At 39.2% G+C, this 18,507-nt stretch overlaps 3 protein-coding genes and 1 long non-coding RNA gene across 9 annotated transcripts in view; 1 reads left to right on the top strand and 3 right to left on the bottom strand.

The window, feature by feature from the left end:
* The window catches only part of LOC107584340 (valine--tRNA ligase, mitochondrial-like), a 20,852-nt gene extending 18,106 nt beyond the window's left edge, over positions 1 to 2,746 (bottom strand). The window contains exons 1-4 of the mRNA XM_016270917.1: positions 2,711 to 2,746; positions 1,162 to 1,350; positions 986 to 1,067; positions 695 to 858 (exon numbers count right to left, since the gene is read on the bottom strand). Of these exons, the coding sequence (XP_016126403.1) occupies positions 695 to 858; positions 986 to 1,067; positions 1,162 to 1,350; positions 2,711 to 2,746 (471 nt within the window). The remainder of the gene's footprint in view (positions 1 to 694; positions 859 to 985; positions 1,068 to 1,161; positions 1,351 to 2,710) is intronic.
* Positions 2,747 to 2,866: 120 nt separating this feature from the next.
* On the top strand, positions 2,867 to 6,679 carry LOC107584300 (protein phosphatase 1 regulatory subunit 11-like). The gene is made up of 3 exons (XM_016270865.1): positions 2,867 to 3,272; positions 5,000 to 5,108; positions 5,379 to 6,679. The coding sequence occupies exons 1-3, from the start codon at positions 3,189 to 3,191 to the stop codon at positions 5,558 to 5,560; spliced, it is 375 nt and encodes a 124-aa protein (XP_016126351.1). The 5' UTR covers positions 2,867 to 3,188; the 3' UTR covers positions 5,561 to 6,679.
* A 1,751-nt stretch (positions 6,680 to 8,430) lies between these two features.
* LOC107584299 (uncharacterized) lies at positions 8,431 to 15,681 on the bottom strand. Of its 3 annotated transcripts, none has more exons than XM_016270864.1 (3): positions 15,569 to 15,681; positions 13,250 to 14,216; positions 8,431 to 9,844 (listed from the first exon to the last, which is right to left on the bottom strand). In XM_016270864.1, exon 2 carries the CDS (start codon positions 14,201 to 14,203, stop codon positions 13,274 to 13,276), a length of 930 nt encoding a protein of 309 aa, XP_016126350.1. In that variant the 5' UTR covers positions 14,204 to 14,216; positions 15,569 to 15,681; the 3' UTR covers positions 8,431 to 9,844; positions 13,250 to 13,273. The 3 variants fall into 3 exon arrangements, with proteins under 3 accessions (XP_016126350.1, XP_016126349.1, XP_016126348.1); XM_016270863.1 differs by lacking the exon at positions 15,569 to 15,681 and adding an exon at positions 14,765 to 15,091; XM_016270862.1 differs by lacking the exon at positions 15,569 to 15,681 and having other exon boundaries at positions 13,250 to 15,091.
* Positions 15,682 to 15,960: 279 nt separating this feature from the next.
* LOC107584298 (uncharacterized) lies at positions 15,961 to 18,486 on the bottom strand. 4 transcript variants are annotated; one of them, XR_001609127.1, is made up of 8 exons: positions 18,444 to 18,482; positions 18,159 to 18,211; positions 17,596 to 17,654; positions 17,111 to 17,164; positions 16,847 to 16,893; positions 16,707 to 16,768; positions 16,461 to 16,529; positions 15,961 to 16,282 (listed from the first exon to the last, which is right to left on the bottom strand). It is a non-coding gene; the product is annotated as an uncharacterized lncRNA (long non-coding RNA). The 4 variants fall into 4 exon arrangements; XR_001609128.1 differs by lacking the exon at positions 18,159 to 18,211 and having other exon boundaries at positions 15,964 to 16,282; positions 18,444 to 18,474; XR_001609126.1 differs by having other exon boundaries at positions 15,965 to 16,282; positions 18,159 to 18,486.
* Between the last annotated feature and the right edge of the window lie 21 nt (positions 18,487 to 18,507).

Below are 18,507 nucleotides of genomic sequence, written 5' to 3'. Positions count from 1 at the left end.
AACCATCACAAAACAAAAAACAGTGGTAGATCATCCAGGTAACCACACACAGTATTAAGAACCAAGGGTTCCCAAACTTTTGAATGGGGTTATTTTAATAATTTCAGCTATTTTTTTTTGTCTTGTGAATTAAATGTAAACATCTTCTATGAAAAATATCTTACTCAGAACAGTGCTAAATAAAAAAGAACATGATCATTTGCATGATCTCTCTTATTTTGTTAAAATTATTCACATTTTCACAGATTCTGCAAGGGGTTCCCAAACTTTCGCATGCCACTGTATTTTAAAATGTAATTTATTCCTGTGATGCAAAGCTGAATTTTCAGCGTCATTACTCCAGTCTTCAGTGTCACATGATCCTTCAGAAATCATAATAATATGCTGATTAGCTGCTCAAGAAACAATTCTTGTTAAAAAAAAAAAAAATAATTCTTGTTTCTTGTGTTGAAAACAGTTGTGCTGCTTAATATGCTTGTGGAAACTATGATATGTAATTTTTCAGGATGCTTCGATGAATAGAAAGTTCAAAAGAACAGCATTTATTTCAAATAGAAATCTTTTGTAACATTATAAATGTCTTTACTTTCACTTTAGACCAATTGAATGCATCCTTGCTTAATAAAAGTATTCATTTCTTTTTTTTAAATCTTACCGACCCCAAACTTTTGAACAACGGTGTATTTATATATTAATTGATTTCTTTATTTGCTTTAGGGTAGAGACAGCTTATATTAAGCTGTAACTGCTCCCATACATGCCGCTCAGGACTGAAGAATCCCTGTTTCTCCCACCACTGATACCAGCCAAACTCCACATATTCCGGGCTGTAGGATTGTGGGAAGGGCAGAGTGGTGTCTAAAAGAGAGGACATTTGGAAGACATGGGACGATAGCAATAGACATCTATAATAACTGCATTAGTCAGATGCCAGCGCATCAATGGACAGAAACACAAGACACAGGGAGAGGAAAAACATTGTCACCTTTCTTCTCTACAGGTACGAGTGCAGCAGTGTATGCTATTTTCTCTTTATCTGACCAGATAAGTCCAGGATCATTAACATCCTGCAAGGGTTAAAGACATGATAAGACTTTTATGGGTTTAAACCAAAGGAAACATTAGGTACCCATTTTGATATGTTCAGTCTGCATAACCTACGCTGCTGAGTATGGCCTTCTCCCGTGCTTGTCTGCGTTTGGCTTTCTCCGCTTGTGTCCTGGGATGATGTGAAGGCTGTGTGCTAGATGAGCTTTGAGAGCAGAGTCTGCATCCCCATGTGCTCCAGGCCTTCTGAAGACCTCCGCTCCAGATTCTGCACAGCCATCCGCATGTCCTGAAATCTGGAGCCTTTCAGACTGAAACTAATGTGAAAAGACAAACAATTGTTGTTCTGTTAAACAAAATGTAATACAACCTTTTTTTTATTATTTAATTTGTGCATCACATTTGAAAATTTTAGTAATACATTTTTTCATTACTTTTTTTTTTCATGGTAGGTACCAAGGTATTTTTTGTTTAACTTGGAGTAAGTGCTGTTATTGTTAACTGAAACTAAAACTATTATGAACCTTACACTTAAATAAAAGGATAGATAGAAATACTTAAAAATTGTAAATAAATAAAAGAAAGACAAACTTAAAAAAAACAAAAACTTTAAAATGTTGCCCTAGCAAATAACTGAAATAAGTTTAAGTTGAAATACTTACAATTATAAAACCTAAAACGTTATATAGAAATAAAAATACATAAATGAAAATAACAGAAGCACATAATGAAATGATTAAACTTAACTTTAACTAAAATGTAATTTAAACTATTAATACAAAAATGATTTAAAAATCTAAATATTACTAATTACTAGGGATGCACCGATATGAAAATTTTGGCCGATACCGATAACCGATTATTCTTTATTTTTGAAAGCCGATAACCGATATGCTGGCCGATAAATCTATATCCAAATTTTTATATACTTTTTGAGAGCCTGATTACAAAAAAGGTCTCATCATTAAAAACCATTATCGGCCGATACCGATAACAGAAAAAATTAGCATTTATCGGCCGATACCGATAACAGAAAAAATTAGCATTTATCGGCCGATACCGATAACAGAAAAAATTAGCATTTATCGGCCGATACCGATAACAGAAAAAATTAGCATTTATCGGCCGATACCGATAACAGAAAAAATTAGCATTTATCGGCCGATACCGATATGGTGGCAGATATATCGTGTATCCCTACTAATTACCATTATAACATATAAATAATACTAAAATAACACTGCTTGGAGTACCATGTGAATGCAATAGAACATGAATATGGCAATCATTAAGAACAATAGTATAACAAAATAGTACATAAAATAAGAAACAATCGTGCAAATACAGTCAAATGTGTTTGGCAATGCTTAAAAGCAGTCGATGAAGGTTCGTGTTTTTGAAAATATTGTGAATAAATGCGTTCTGAAACTTAATGAAATGCATATTTAACAGTATTCAGGGGGGAAAAAATGCTGCATATTAAGTGACCCATAAAAGGAATGTACCTTCAGTGTGTGCGGTCACAGGGAGCAGACATACGGCAGTGATTTTTCCCCACTAATATTTTTAGGTCTAAAATTCCATACGACTTCAAATGCTTCAATCAAAAACATAGATGAGTGTCAAATCAAAAAGCTGCAAACAGTCCTCATGCTTCCTTCACGTTGTGCAAGTTCTCGTAGCGTCCGCTGTTTCCCATCGGAACGTTTTTAAAGGAGCACTCAGCGGCTGCGTCTCAAGAGCTAGCGAGCTGCCTCTATAGACAGCATAGTGAGCATCAAGGGTGCGTTGCGCTTTCCGAGATCGTTATATTTTTTGGGCGTTTTTCGAGTCAACGGCATATTTAGATATACAATTCAGCTGAGCTCACTCCAAACACTACTATATTGTCTCAAAATCCTGTCTAGGGAGTCAGCTCACTAGTTTTTGAAACACAGTCAACTTCGGGAACCGGTCCGTCCGCAAAAGCGTCCTTCCGAGGAGTGATTCGACTGGCGCAAATTCATCTCAGATTCATATAGCGTCCAGCTCGACGTCCCGACGCGCCAACCGAGAGCTGCAGCCGTCGTGATTTAGTATCCTTTAAACGACTGAAGGCGACCGAGCGCCGCTGGAAGGTTTATTGGGGTTTGAGCAGCGCTATGGCGGAGGTACAAGGTAACGTTACATCGAGTGAGACGATAACGGAGACCGTTCAGACGGGCACGCCGCCTCCACCGCAGCAGGTACTCACTCTGCCCTACTTACTGTAGACACCATCACGAGCCACAGCTAGCCCGACGCGGCTCTGGTGATTAACCGAGCGTGCTGTGTCACTAGACTGAGTAGATAGCAGCGCAAGGCCTGTCTGGTGAGCGACATGTTCAGCTGGGAGTGTTCTCTACTGGGTTGACAGTGTGTTATGATCATTGTTACTGCCGTAAAAACTCAATCAAAACGATAGAAAAGAGTGAACGCTTTTTACAGCACTTAAACACGGGCACTTCTTCAACACCTACAGCAAGAGCAGGACTAGGGCTGTTACAGTTAACTAAAACTAACTTACAACCGTTGAAAATAAACATCTTCGTTACTTAAAATAAAATAAACGTTAACTAAAACGATCAAACTTGTTTCAGCTGGTTGCCAAGGCAACATTTCTCATTTTCGTTTAAACGTACATTTTCGTTGAACTTGATGTACTAAAAACGAAAACATAAATTAATAATTAAAAATAAAACTGTGCAGGCGTTTAAATAAATAAATAAAAAATGGCAAAACCAACAAAACTACTAAATCTTGAAAGGACACCAAAATGGAAATTAAAAATATATAAATAGCTTAATAAAATTGTTACTAAAATCTATAACAGTATGTTAACCCACTGTTATTTATATATATATATATATATATATATTCGTGCTGTCAAACGATTAATCGCGATTAATCGCATCCAAAATAAATGTTTTTGTTTACATAATGTGTGTGCTGTGTATATTTATTATGTTAACCAAACGCATTCTATATGAGATAAATCAGATATACATCAAATAAACACAATATTACAATGTACAATTGCACAAAAGGCTGCAAACGAACAGCGCGCATCTGAAGTGTCTCTGAAGGAAATAATGCATTATTTATCGGCTTTAAGATATCGGCCAAATTTTCTTATCAGGCCGATACCGATAACAGAAAAAATGAGCCGATATGGGCCGATACCGATATGGTGGCCGATATATCGTGCATCCCTACATTTTATTTTATTTAAAGTTGCTTTTGTTTTTGTTTTGTTTTTTGTAATAAAAAAATCCCAATTACTGTGAACACTATTGTCTTCATAATGTTTGGCCAATAAAATATTGTTACAAAATGGTTATACCATAATATTAAATGTTTACCTTATTCATAGACCATCATGCATGGCATTTTACAGTACTTTAAAGAGTGCATGGTATTGCTGTGCTGTATGTCTAGCAGATTTTGTTGCAGTACGTAGTAAGATCCCATGTTAATGTGTTGTGGTTTTGCAGTAGTAACACAAAGCCAGAACAATGGTTGATGTGATAAATGTTGTCATCATCATAACTATCAATGGTTACTCACAGCTGTAAAAATATAGAAACACACAGCGTCTCCCTGACATGCTGCTTCAACACTAACTGCGGTTACTGAAACCACGCCTTCTTTCTTTGCGTGTACATTTGGGCGGCATTATGCTAATATTCGCACATGGTGAGGTAGATATGTGGGGGCGTGTTAGAACGAGCCGTTTTAGCGGGGCGTGGCAGAGTCTTAACTTTGATAAAGAATATCTCTTTGGTTTTGAGACTTTAGTCTTTGCAACTTCAGGGATCTTATCTATGCACAATCAGCTTGTAACACTCCAAAGAGAACGGAAAACTTGAAATCGCATCATATGACCCCTTTAATAATGTCACTGATATTCTTCATTCACTTCGTGTGCTTTCAGGAGGGCAGAAGCCTGACCATCAAGCTCAGGAAAAGGAAGACGGAGAAGAAAGTGGAGTGGTCCAGTGACACGGTGGACAATGAACATCTGGGCCGGAGGTCTTCAAAGTGTGAGGCTTGTTTTGACTTTATGTGAAGTCTTGATCTGAATCCATTATGGATCGTCATTTAATGTGTATAAAACGAGAATCGGTTTCATACTTGAAAATAGTGTAGGACAGGCAGATCTGGGCCAGATTTTAAATAGCTGACCTTGAAAATCAGGTTTAAATGACCTGCATCTGCTCAAAGCGGCCTATTGAATGCTTTGTTGCTTGAAATAGAACGTCCTCAGCTTATTTGTTTTTCACGTTCTTCTACAATGGCTTTGATATGTTCAGGTTGCTGTGTTTATGAGAAGCCTCGACAGTTCGGCGAGTCTTCCTCGGAAAGCGAGGGGGATGACGAGGAAGGCTGCGGAAGCGCGCACTGCATTCTGGGACACGGGAGAAGAGGCCATGGACAGAGGGAGGGTGGAGGGGGCACAGCGCCCCCTAGCTCTGGGGGAAAGAACCCTCACTAGAAGTTGAGGCGAGTGGGAGAGTCGGTTTGGAGGGAAGGGTAACGGACGACGTGGGCACTACATTCATAATCCCTCATCCTCACTCACATCTGATTACATCACACCATCACTGGGTGTCAAAAGCTTTTTGATGAATGAAAGCTTGTAGAGCAATGCAATGTGATTTAGTTTTCTCCTCAGTCATTTGTTTAATGACTCAAAGAAGACTAAACCTTTTTTGCGATCTGAATGCTGTGGAAAATTGATATTTGTTGTACATAGGACATTGGTTTTTATTCCTTTTGTAAAATCGATATTTATTTGTTTGCGTTTAACCACTTGATCTTACCAGTTTTGTGTCCACAAGCAACATTTTAATGGATTTAAACCTTCAAATATGATTCAGCAGGGTTATAGCTTCTAGTTCATATCAAACGGATTTAAAAGGACTAAATGCAGTATAAAAAAATGAATTTTCTATCAAATATAATTTGCCTTGCGGTGTCACAATTCTAGCAGCAGTATTTCTTCATATCACTTGAGGAACTTCAAGCGTAGTATGTGTTGTGTGCTATAGTGAATTTAAAACATGGCAGGTTTCAGGAACTCAACCCTTTGGATATTTTCACAAGGGAAAATATAAATCATCTCCATCAGCCGTCAATGTTTGATTGAGTTGTAGCGAGACTCCCCTCAGACAATCAGACTAGTCAGAGACTCGGCATGTACGTGCAAAGACATCGATGTGTTTATAACTTGAAGTGGACTGAGAAAAATCTGTGATGCTGTACTTCATTCCTAATGCGAATTGAGAACGCCACCTGGATCTTTACCGAAATTAAACCGCAGCTATGAAATTAAAGAAATAGTTCAACCAAATATGAATATTTGCTGAAAATGTACTCCGGCCATCAAGATGTTAATGAATTTGTTTATTCGTAGGAACAGATTTGAAAAAATTTAGTATTACATCACTTGCTCACCAGTGTATCTTCTGCAGTGAATGGGTGCCGTCAGAGTGAGAGTCCAAACAGCTGATAAAAACATCACAATAATCCACAAGTAACCCACACGGCTCCAGACTATCAATTAACGTCTAGTGAAGTGTTTGTACTAAACAAATCCATCAAGACTTTTTTTTTTTACGTCAAACCACTGCTAATGGCTAAAATACGAGGCCATAATCCATAATGTTGCTTTCTCCAGTGAAAGTCATCTTGTCTGAATCAGGAGAGAAATATGCACAGATCAAGCACAGTTTACAGGCAAAAACATTTAATGTTATAAATGAATATGTTGGTGAATTTTGATGGAGATTTTATTGATTATAGACTAGTATTTTGGCCAGAAGTGACAGTTTAAAGGTAAAACACTGACTAATGATGGATTTGTTTCTTCGAAATGTACAGCTTTTCACTTCACAAGATGTTCACTGATGGACTGGAGTGGTGTGGATTATTGTTGTGTTTTTATCAGCTGTTTGAACTCTCATTCTGACGGCACCCATTCACCGCAGAGGATCCATTCAAGTGATGTAATGCTACATTTCCTATGAAGAAACAAACTCATCTAATACTTGGATGGCCTGAGGATGAGTAAAGTTTCAGCAAATGCTCATTTCTGGGTGAACTATTATTTTAAACAGTAGGATTGATCTGAAAATGTGTAGATTTGGTGTCTTTTCCTTTCATTCTCATGCCTTATACAAAATACAGGGAATATGTTTTGTGTGTGTGATATAGATCACCCTGTGACATGTAAGGTGCCTCATCTCGTCCTAGGCACTATGGCTGCTTTTATTTGGCAGAAATTGGTATGAAATCCATCTGAAATTGGGAGAGTGCATATGCCGTCAGGATGGTGTGTAGTAGTTTGACTCGAGCTTTAAGGTGTAAATGGATTTTATGTGGTATAAAGAGCGCAGGAGAGTGTATGGCTGAATGCTGGCCAAGACCAAATGCACAGAGCATCATCTCTCCACTGATGTCACGTACAGTTTATAGTTGATCCCATCAGGACCGTCACTGCAGTCATCTGCATCCCAGCATTCACATGCATCTGTCGTCCCTTTACTGTGAATGCACCTGTATGTACATAGCAAAGGTCATAGAGTGGACTTAACATGAATAAACAGATGTTAAATTATGTTGTTTATATCTATTAAATGCTTAATGGCAACCTAATTGTGTTTGACTCTCATCCTGATTCTGTTGAGTCCTTATGAAATGTACATTTATATAATGACTCAGTTGATGTATTAATGGAGCTCAGAAGCTTAGTGGTTGATGCATGTGAACTAAGGTACTCTTTTGGATGATGTGAATTCAAATCTGGCTAGTGTCACATCCTGATCTCATCCCTCCTCTCTTTCACACAGTAAACATAATACTATTAGAAATGTAAAGACGCTTAATTGTTGCGATCATATCCAGGCCTGTAAAAAATTATGAAATGAATAAAATATTAAAACATAATGGAAATTTCTATAGTGAAATCTCTATCTGCTCTGCTCTAAAATATACTATTATATATTTATATATATAAAACAAATATTAACAACTGGAAGATCGTTCATTGGTCAGAAAGCATGAAACCCAGATCCTTGATATATAAAATGCATCTTTGGAGGTTGCACAACCATTTTTAATTTTCCTAATAACCACAATGGCTATCTGTCGTAACAGCAAATTTTAGTTAGTCTCGAGATAATAGAGTTTTCGGTAAACATCTGTACAATTAAAATTCATAGTGCCATGACACAAAGATGGCTGCGGTGGTTAAACAAAATAAAATAAAGTGTCAATTTTTGGACTACTTGGGACAGACTGATCCATAACAGATCAAATCTGAGTCCACATGTGCCCTACTATAAGCATACTCCAGACATGACATATGGGAAAAGAAAGTTTATTTTTGCTGTTAGGACTATTAAAGACTCCATGTGCAGCACTTAAGAACTGTAGATGTAGATCTCACACCCTAGGTACATCCATCCTTGAGCTGCAATGCATTTCACTCTACAGCAGACATTTCTATTCACAGCTGTGTGGTTTCAGCAGTGGCCCGCACTTCTATGGTCATGGAAAAACACATTTTAAAGAACCTTCAGAGGTTACACGTATTCTTGCATTGCTCAAGGTTGTAGTAAACCAACAATTCTAGCGCTACATATTAATGGTTAAATAACTGACATGAACAACTTAGAAATTTATAAACCAGTACCACAAAGGAAAAGTCACTCACAAATGTGTCATTGTTCTATAGTATCATGCATAGATAAAACGCTATCTGTGGAACACATTCAGGAAGAGAAAGCTATTCTTGCAAGCGAGAGACACGTTTGTGCAACAAAGCATTGGATATTAAGCTGTCGGTACGCAATTGTGCAAAATTACTTCTAATTTCTTTACCCATAATTCCCTGTGAACTGGCCGAAGTACCAGATACTGTGAGGCATAACAGATATAATCAACTGAAATAGAAATGAAGTAAGACTGACAACACATTTGAAATTAATCAAGACATGCAGTTAATGCTGTAACGAAGCGTACATAAATATACGTCAAACACAGAGTGGTTTTAATGACGTAACTCAAAACATAAGGAAGTCAGATTTTTATAAATGGGTTCAATGAATGAAAATAAAATAAGTACGGAACAACATCAGGTTTGCTGAATGCAAAAGGTAGTTTAAAAATCATTTGCATTCAGTTCCTCTATAATTGCACTCAAAAAGTACACCAAGCTAGCCTGTGACTGGACTAATGGACCGAATTAAGGATGGGCGACTCAACCCATTAAACGGAAGCGGACACATTGCAGATATGAACAATCCAGAGACACTGTTAGAGGCCACATTGAGCTATGAATAAAGTGACGCATGCAGATGTGCAGTACACGCAGCGTGAAGTCGCAAAGCTGTTAAATCACAATATAAAGGTAAAAGTAAAAACTGGTTCAGCTTTCAGGATCACACAGTATTTCAGTGAAATTCCCTGACAATCAATCACTGCTGGTTCCTCAGTTCTGTACATGGTTCAACATGGTTGTTTTATCGCGGTGGCTGCAGATTCTAGTGTTTTACTTGGCCACTTCTCCTGCTGGTGTGCTATGTCAAAATCGTTTTTGGGAAAATTAAAAGTATATTTTAAAGTGAGCAAAAAATTTCCACTGGTGGAGAGAAAGAGGTGCTGGCACATTTAGGGTGCTCGTCCATTGCTCATGGGGAGTTGTTGGTGGTCGGTGTTGAAGTGGTTAAATCCTCAATGAAAGATTCTGGTACTGGACTATCAGCATGTCAACAACCTGTGACAGAAGCAGAGAAATTGTTCATCATTGCAATATGAGAAAGCCAGATATTTGTGTGTTCTCCTCTTTTTTGGGGGGCACTAGACACTCAAAGATCTTCATGACAAACCACTACAATAAAAGTTCAGCCTAACTTCTAACAGAATTATATTACTACTAAATTATAATAGAAATAGATCACTGCTGTATACTAAAATGCAATTCTCAAATTGATAATAGTAATAGGTTTAAGGAATATAATTAAACCAAATTTTTTTTTTCATTTAATTATACAGTTCTGTTGTGCAGCTTTTTTGACGAATTAAAATGCAATGTTTTGTTGTAAATGAATTGCTGTATTGTTTATTTGTTTGCATTTTAAAAGATTGATTAAATCATTAAAGTTTTATTAATTTGACACTTCATGATCCAACTTGTATTGACTCATAAAACACAGAAACCAGAAAAATTAAATGGAAACCAAACAGAATTTATGAAAAAACTAAATTGATTTTGTGAGGCCCTAAATTAAAAGGTAGCTCTACTCTGTGGAGTTTAATTGTGAACAAACCAAGTTATATTTACATTCATTTCCAAGGTCTGACAAAAATGTGAAAAGCATTTTCTTCCCCATTAATAGTAAATATCAGTATACAGTGGGGGAGATGTTTATTTGATCCCCTGCTGATTTTATAAGTTTGCCCACTTACAAAGAAATGAAGGGTGTGTAATTGTTATGGTAGGTTTATTTTAGACGTATAGAGACAGAATATCAACCAAAAAAAATCCAGAAAAACACAATATATAAAACATTAGAAATTGATTTGCATTTCAGTGAGTGAATTAAGTATTTAATCCCCTACCAACCAGCAAGAATTCTGGCTCCCTCAGATTGCTTATGTGCCCATCTGGAACACAGATTAGTCCTGCCACTTTAAGAAGTTACTCCTAATGTCAGCTTGTTAGGTGTATAAGACACCTGTCCACACAATCTGTATCTTCCATTCCAACCTCTCCCACCACCATGGGCAAGACCAAAGAGCTGTCAAAGGATGTCAGAGACAAGATTTTAGATCTGCACAAGGCTTGAATGGGCTACAAGACCATCAGCAAGAAGCTTGGTGAGGAGGAGACAACTGTTGGTGCGATTATTCGGAAAAGGAAGAAATACAAAACAACCATCTCCTCCGTGCAAGATCTTGCCTCATGGGGTAAGGATGATCATGAGAAAGGTGAGGGATCAGCCCTGAGCTACACGGGAGGAGCTTGTTAATGATCTTAATGCAGTTGGGAGCACAGTCACCAAGCAAACCATTGGTAACACACTGCACAATGGACTGAAATCCTGCAGCGGCCGCAAGGTCCCCCTGCTCAAGGCGGCACGTGTATGTCTTCCCTCAGCCAGAACACTGAAGATGGGTCATGGATGGGTCTTCCAGCATGACAATGACCCGAAACCTACCGCCAAGGCAACAAAGTAGTGGCTCAAGAAGAAGCACATTAAGGTGATGGAGTGGCCTAGCCAGTCTCCAGACCTCAATCCTATAGAAAATCTGTGGAGGGAGCTGAAACTTCGAGTTGCCAAACGACAGCCAAGAAACCTTAAGGATTTAGAGAGGATCTGTAAAGAGGTGTGGATCAAAATCCTCCTGAGGTGTGCAAACCTGGTGACCAACTACAAAAAACATCTTACCTCTGTACTTGCCAACAAGGGTTTCTGCACCAAGTACTAAGTCATGTTTTGCTTGGAGATCACATACTTAGTTCACTCACTGAAATGCAAATCAAATGACCCGAAACCTACCGCCAAGGCAACAAAGTAGTGGCTCAAGAAGAAGCACATTAAGGTGATGGAGTGGCCTAGCCAGTCTCCAGACCTCAATCCTATAGAAAATCTGTGGAGGGAGCTGAAACTTCGAGTTGCCAAACGACAGCCAAGAAACCTTAAGGATTTAGAGAGGATCTGTAAAGAGGTGTGGATCAAAATCCTCCTGAGGTGTGCAAACCTGGTGACCAACTACAAAAAACATCTTACCTCTGTACTTGCCAACAAGGGTTTCTGCACCAAGTACTAAGTCATGTTTTGCTTGGAGATCACATACTTAGTTCACTCACTGAAATGCAAATCAATTTCTAACCTTTATATAATGTTTTTTTTCCTGGATTTTTTTGGTATTGTCTCTATACGTTAAAATGAACCTACCATAAAAATGACAGAGCCTTAATTTCTTTGTAAGTGGGCAAACTTACAAAATCAGCAGGGGATCAAATACATATTTCCCCCACTGTAAATATTGATATCGTATGACATGGCAAAAGGTATTGTGGTAATATTTTTGGTCATATACCCCAGCCCTGCTTCAGAATCCTTGCAATATAGCTAATGAGTTGTATGGACTATCTTTATGATGCTTGTTTTAATGTGCTTTTGCATCCACATTCATTGCAATTCCAAGGAAGAAAAAGGCAGCACAGGTTTCATAGTTTCTCGTTTTGTGTGGAACTCAAAGGTAAAGGCTTTGAAAGAATGTCTGAAGCAATAGGAAAGTGATTAAATTGACACCATTTTCATTTTTGGATGAACTACCCCCTTTTAAGACAAAGAGGGCAAAACATACACATGTACAAAAAAAAAAAAAAGTTGCATTTAGGCAATGGCAATATATCACTGACACCACCATAAACAGTCACTCTGGGGGAGGAGGGCAATATCTGAAAATGCATCCCAGAGAAACAGAGATCCGCAAAACCGCAAGCAGGTTTCACAGCTCTCTGAAAATGTAACACTTGTTTTTCTCTGGGTGAAAGATTTGGCCCCACAGCAAAGGTTAGGATGATTGTAAAAAAACAAAAACAAAAAAAACAGCATGAACCAGAGGAATGGCCTTTCAAAAATCAAATGGTAACCCATACCTGAATATTCTGTAAAAAAGTATGAGCGCAAAACTCCATGGTGTTGTGGGTGGCTGCTAAGAAACTTCTTAAGTGTCAGTGGGTTTTAGAATATTGCTATGTGGCTGCAATGGTGCAAGTAAATGGGATGAAAATAGCACATCTGAACATTTAGAGCAGTGTTTCCTAAACTGGGGTTTGCAAATGACCTGCAGGAGGCTAATTTTTAATAATTAAAAAAAAGGACAAAATTATAATAAATCACAAACTTTGTGCTTAGTAACTTTTGATATAAAACAAAGTCTGAGGTTTTAAATGTAGTCAATTTAATAATTAAGTTCAAACAGTATTAAGTACTTCCAGTTTCAGTTTTCAGCTAAATAAAAACGTTAGTTTCAGTTTCGGTTAAAAATTCATTTTGGTGCATCGCTATATGGGTTGGATGGATTTCTACAATGAAAGTCTTTATCTTGTGACACCAGCACAAACAAAACAAGAAAACAGGTTCTGTGGGCAGAAACAGCTACTTACCAAAAATACACTTTTCCCAGGACTTCAGCTCCTTTGTTTAACTCCCTTCTTGCTTTCGTCAGCTGTCTGCTGTGGCTCATTCTGCTCCCATATGTTGTCCTGTTCCACCTCGCTCTCTTTGACTTCTCCGTCAACTTTCCCATCATCCCCCTCTGCCGAAGCTTCACTCTGGCATACACTGACAGAGATGACCAGCGCTTGCACGATACCGTAGATCAACGCAAACGGCAGCAGGTGCTCCTGAACCACCCACAGCAGTCCGGCCATCCCAACAGACGACACCAGAAACATGGCCATCCCATGGAGCCACAGCTTCAGGGCCCCCTGCACCCCCAGCACATCCAAAATGAATTTGGTCGGAGGGGATACGGTGGTCAGGAAGCCCACCACGAACAAGTCAAAGAGGTGGCGGAGGAAATTAAAGCAAATATCGTAGTGCTCAGGCACAATTTCCCCCGTCCACGAGCGAGAGAAGAACTGGAATGCAGATTTCTGTGGCGTGGGGGACGGCGGAGGCGTCCCATAGTCTGATTGCCCATCGACTTCATCGCTGTCCCACGTACCTTCACTCCACCCGGCACATTTCCGCTGGCGGAGCGCGGTGGACGACGACCACCGAGGCCAGAAAAAGTATCTGGATGGAAGCATTCGGCTCCACCAGCGTGAGGAGCTTTGGGCCGCTGCGCTCTCAGTCTCAACATCAGCCCTCAGCTCTTCAACATCCAAAGGCTTGATAGTCTCTTCGGTCTCCCAGAATTCCTCAGTGTTTGTCTTTTGGTCCTTTTTGGTGTTCTCGCCCCTCCAAACCCAGGCAGTAAGTCCCCATAAGCCCCATCTGCTTCTGGTCTGAATCTCCGTTGTTGGGGCTTCCTCAGGTTTGGTCTTATTGCCCCAGGAGGAGTACAGATTCACTGGACTGACCCACCCCCAAACTCGCCCTACAACTGCGGTCATGTCAGCACTATTACTGTATAATGCACAAAGGAGAAAATTAAAACGCTATAACATTAATAAAGTGCCAGTGTGTGGGGGAAAGCTAATATAATTGATAATTACACATTAATAACTATAGTATAAAGCAATAATAAGCACAGACAGCTCATAATCTAATTGTATAGCTATTAAAGAGTCAAAAAACAACGTTGAGTGTCGCTTAAGACGACATATAAAGTTTTACACTGCCACAAGTATAAGAAGGCATCTAAACAATGACACCTCAACAGACCTGTATTAAGGCGTGTTTGTATTGGAGCTAATCAACCAGAAAACAACCTTCGGCCACACCCGTGCAAATCACTCAACGACAGAAAGATAACGTAACTTTTAATTAAAAATGACAAACGACAACTAAAAATATTGCGGCATTGGGGTTTCGTTTATTTTGGAGCTCTAAAAGCATTTTCTTCAGGCGAAACGGCGTCGGTTAGCATGTCTGAACTAGCCGAGCGACTCCACAACTTTAAACGCTAAACTGTGTCTTTGTCGAAACACTAGCGACCGGATCATCAAACATACCTGCGACCTCAAATCTCTAGTTTATGTGACTGCAGTAAGGACATGCAGTTAATCTTCCAGACATCAGTCTCTATGCTTCAGTTGCAAAAACATTCGAGTTCACTTATCGAAGCCAGCCTCACATTCCTGTTCATTTGCGCCCGGCACAAACATGCTTTAACTTAAACCGGACCAGCACATAAACCGCTCGACACAGGGCGAAAATACAGTCCAAGTCCAACAGACTCCAGGAGTTTCGACGGAGATAACCTCACGCAGCAACACTGTCGTCGAGCAGAGTACGAGCTGGTTTACGTGTCCAGCAAAGGGAAGATCGGCTCATTTCCGCGAATCGGTTCTTTCAAACGGTTCATATGAAAACCGGTTCAACCAATCAACTCAGTGAATCTTTTACGTTATGATTCGCGACATCCCGGCGCGGCGTTTCTTTTAAGAAAACCACATATTGCTGTTCTTTACAAGTATTTCGTTGCGAATCATACGTGTATAAAAGTGCTTGGCTGGAATAGCATACCATTACTTGTATTACATTTATATTTAGACGCTTTTATTCAAAGCGACAAGAGAAGAACAAGCCAACGAGTCACTAAGCTTACGATATCAGGTTTAGCCTGAAAGCTTTTAAATAGTAGGCGAAGTATGCTAACTACAGCTTTTACTTTTAGTAAGAGAAACGCGCTAAACGGTCTGTTGCCGGAGCTGGAGCTGAGATCGACTGAAAAGATCCGACTCAAAAGAACGATTCGGTCACAACTCGGGCGTCGCTACGCAGAACCGAACCGGTTACACCGCTGACCCAATGACCTTCGCTCTGGAGATGTGTGACCCTCCGTGGAAACCACGAAAGGCTGTTGATTTCCAAAATGTGGTTCTTTATATGCTACAAAACAGGTAGGCTAGTAGCAAACAAAATAAATAAATAAATATGTAGCTAAACTAAGTAAACAGTCAAGTACAGTGAAGTCAAATATGATAACAGCCACCCAGTAACTGAGGGGACCGGTTTCCATAATAAAAGTCCTTCGCCTTTGCTAACAGCAGAAAACCTGATCTACTTGTGATGCATTGTACACTAATATTTCGTGACGGTAGACCATACATAAAGCACAAAAAAAGCCTACACAAACTGATTCTTAATCTCCAAAAAAAACCAAACATATATGTTTTTTTAATAGTTAAGATAGCATTTGCACTTATGTTTGACAGTATCCTACAACATGCATAAGATTAAGGCATAAACCTTCAAGGTGGACCTGCTACTTCCATAAAATCAGCAACTTCATATTGAGCTATAAACGGTGACTTTTATTCAACGTAAAAGTAGTCAATTTAATAGTATACAAAGAACTGCGAAGTCAAAAACAAGCAGTTACTTTCTCAAACGGTTCTGGGAATGATATACAATGACAGTGAAACAAGTGTTTAAGTTATGATACACAATACTACAAAGCTGGACGGTTCAACATCGTGCTCCAAACCGGTCACCACAACTCTTCTGCCACAGCATAAACCTCCGTCCTTAAAAGAAAACAGGTGTATTAGATTACAAATGGGGAAAATAAGTGTATTTGTTGTCTGTCTGTGTTTCAGTGCGCCGCGAGAAAGTTACTTCATTGAGTTTCAGTGGAACCGAACAACGCATTCATCATTAACACCCAATTATAACCCAAGTTAAATTTACATGACCTGTACTTACAGAGTGACAGGTCTGTGCATTCAAAGGAATACGCCCATCATTGGCACATAATTCTGGCATCACGTCAACCTAAAAAAATTAAAATCCAATGTCATCTAGACGTTCTTCGTAACAAAATAGATTATAATAATCAAAAGCTGTGCTCAGTAATGTGAAGAACTTCATGTTGTCATCAGAAACTCTAGTCTGTTGAATCCTCACTGCACATCACTGATAAAACATCTGAAATGCTGTTAGGACACCAACCTTACGTAGCTTCATGGGCTAGAGACAACGTCCATATTGGCTTCAAACCCTTTGCTGAAAACCTTGAAAATAAACACTTTGTTAGAGATTGTACATGGGCCACACTTGCAAAGACCAAAGAAAAAGAAACTACTTCTTACCCAGTAGTCATCAACTGTAGCGATCAACCATTCTGCTGGAATCCAACCTAAAGGTTAAAAGATAATTAGACATTTAGAGACATCCAAGCCACTGCAAACCAGTCATAAGCTGTAGAGCATGTGTTCAGTGAACTGTGAAGATCTTCACGAGTAAATCAGAGACTCTAGTCTAATGATTCATCATCACACGCAATAATAGACAGACAAAATGCCTCCTTTGAAAAGCAATTGTTCAAGGTTTCCGCAGCATAAACTAGTTCTTACCTATTGGTTGTAAGCGGTTGACATCGGATACCTGGCAAAGTTTGTTCCGCCCACCTGATCGGTGTAAAAACATAAAAAATAAAGTAGTTATTAACATTTAGAAAAAGCCTAAGTCCCTTCTACTCCATCATAAGCTGTAGATCAGGGGTGCCCAAACTCGGTCCTGGAGGGCCGGTGTCCTGCGGAGTTTAGCTCCAACCCTCATTAAACACCTGAACCAGCTAATCAAGCTCTTATAGGCATACTAGAAACTTCCAGGCAGGTGTGTTGAGGCAAGTTGGAGCTAAACTCTGCAGGACACCGGCCCTCCAGGACCGAGTTTGGGCACCCCTGCTGTAAAGCATGTGTTCAGTGCACTGTGAAGATCTTCACGAGTAAATCAGAGACTCTAGTCTAATGATTCATCATCACACGCAATAGACAGACAAAATGCCTCCTTTGAAAAGCAATTGTTCAAGGTTTCCGCAGCATAAACTAGCTCTTACCTATTGGTTGTAAGTGGTTGACATCAGATACCTGGCAACGTCCGTTCCTCCCACCAAATCTGTGGAAATGAACATTTAGAGACATCCAAGCCACTGCAAACCAGTCATAAGCTGTAGAGCATGTGTTCAGTGCACTGTGAAGATCTTCACGAGTAAATCAGAGACTCTAGTCTAATGATTCATCATCACACACAATAACGGACAACAGGGGTTTTCAATCTTTAAGTGTCACAGAACCACAAATGGGTTCAGAGGGACTACCATCCTAAAGTTTAAAAGGCAGCTATATATTTATATGTAAAAACTATTTATACTGAGGAAATTATCAGAAATGGGAAATATCTTGCAACATTTCTTTTGTTTTACTCACTACTATAGTACTGTAAAAGCAATTATTTAAATCAATTTTAATTTATTATTTTAATTGAACGCATTTACTACATTTTAGATGATTTTATTTACTTTCCACCGACATTCATAAGCTTATTTTCCTGTTTTTGCGGCCTGAGGGTCCCCAGACCCGTTTCTGAAGGAAAATAAACCCGCTGTGGTCTCATACTTACTGGGAAACTGCTGCAACTTCAGCACATCATTGTTCAGTTCAAGTAGATATGATCTGCAACACGATTAACGCAATAGCATCAAGTCGCACTGGATTAAACATGTTGCTCTCTGACTAAAGGCGAGGCCAGAAGCGCTGCGGTGTCACTTTGCAGGTCTTGAATTAGCGTTAACGACAAGCCACATCGGCGTTTTAAGCAAATATAAATATAAAACACTAAACTGTGTTTTAGCGTACATAATATAATTGAGATGTAACAAATACAGCACAGAGCATTCACAGCTACCTGAGGCACTGCAGCGTCCTCAGAACGGAAAGGATCGCGCAGCGTGCAGGCAAGGGTATTTAAC

The sequence above is a fragment of the Sinocyclocheilus grahami genome, unplaced genomic scaffold (assembly GCF_001515645.1).
Source record: "Sinocyclocheilus grahami isolate Dianchi unplaced genomic scaffold, SAMN03320097.WGS_v1.1 scaffold58.1, whole genome shotgun sequence".
NCBI lineage: Eukaryota > Metazoa > Chordata > Actinopteri > Cypriniformes > Cyprinidae > Sinocyclocheilus > Sinocyclocheilus grahami.
Note: the sequence above shows the minus strand (reverse complement) of the source record. Positions and strands in the feature narration are given on the sequence as shown.

What these genes read in the sequence shown, in the direction of transcription:
- LOC107584300 (XM_016270865.1), top strand. Translation starts at nt 3,189, where the DNA reads ATGGCGGAGGTACAAGGTAACGTTACATCGAGTGAGACGATAACGGAG. An exon ending in CGCCGCCTCCACCGCAGCAG is followed by an intron (nt 3,273 to 4,999) that starts GTACTCACTCTG and finishes GTGTGCTTTCAG; the next exon opens with GAGGGCAGAAGCCTGACCAT. An exon ending in GGGCCGGAGGTCTTCAAAGT is followed by an intron (nt 5,109 to 5,378) that starts GTGAGGCTTGTT and finishes TGATATGTTCAG; the next exon opens with GTTGCTGTGTTTATGAGAAG.
- LOC107584299 (XM_016270864.1), bottom strand. Translation starts at nt 14,203, where the DNA reads ATGACCGCAGTTGTAGGGCGAGTTTGGGGGTGGGTCAGTCCAGTGAAT.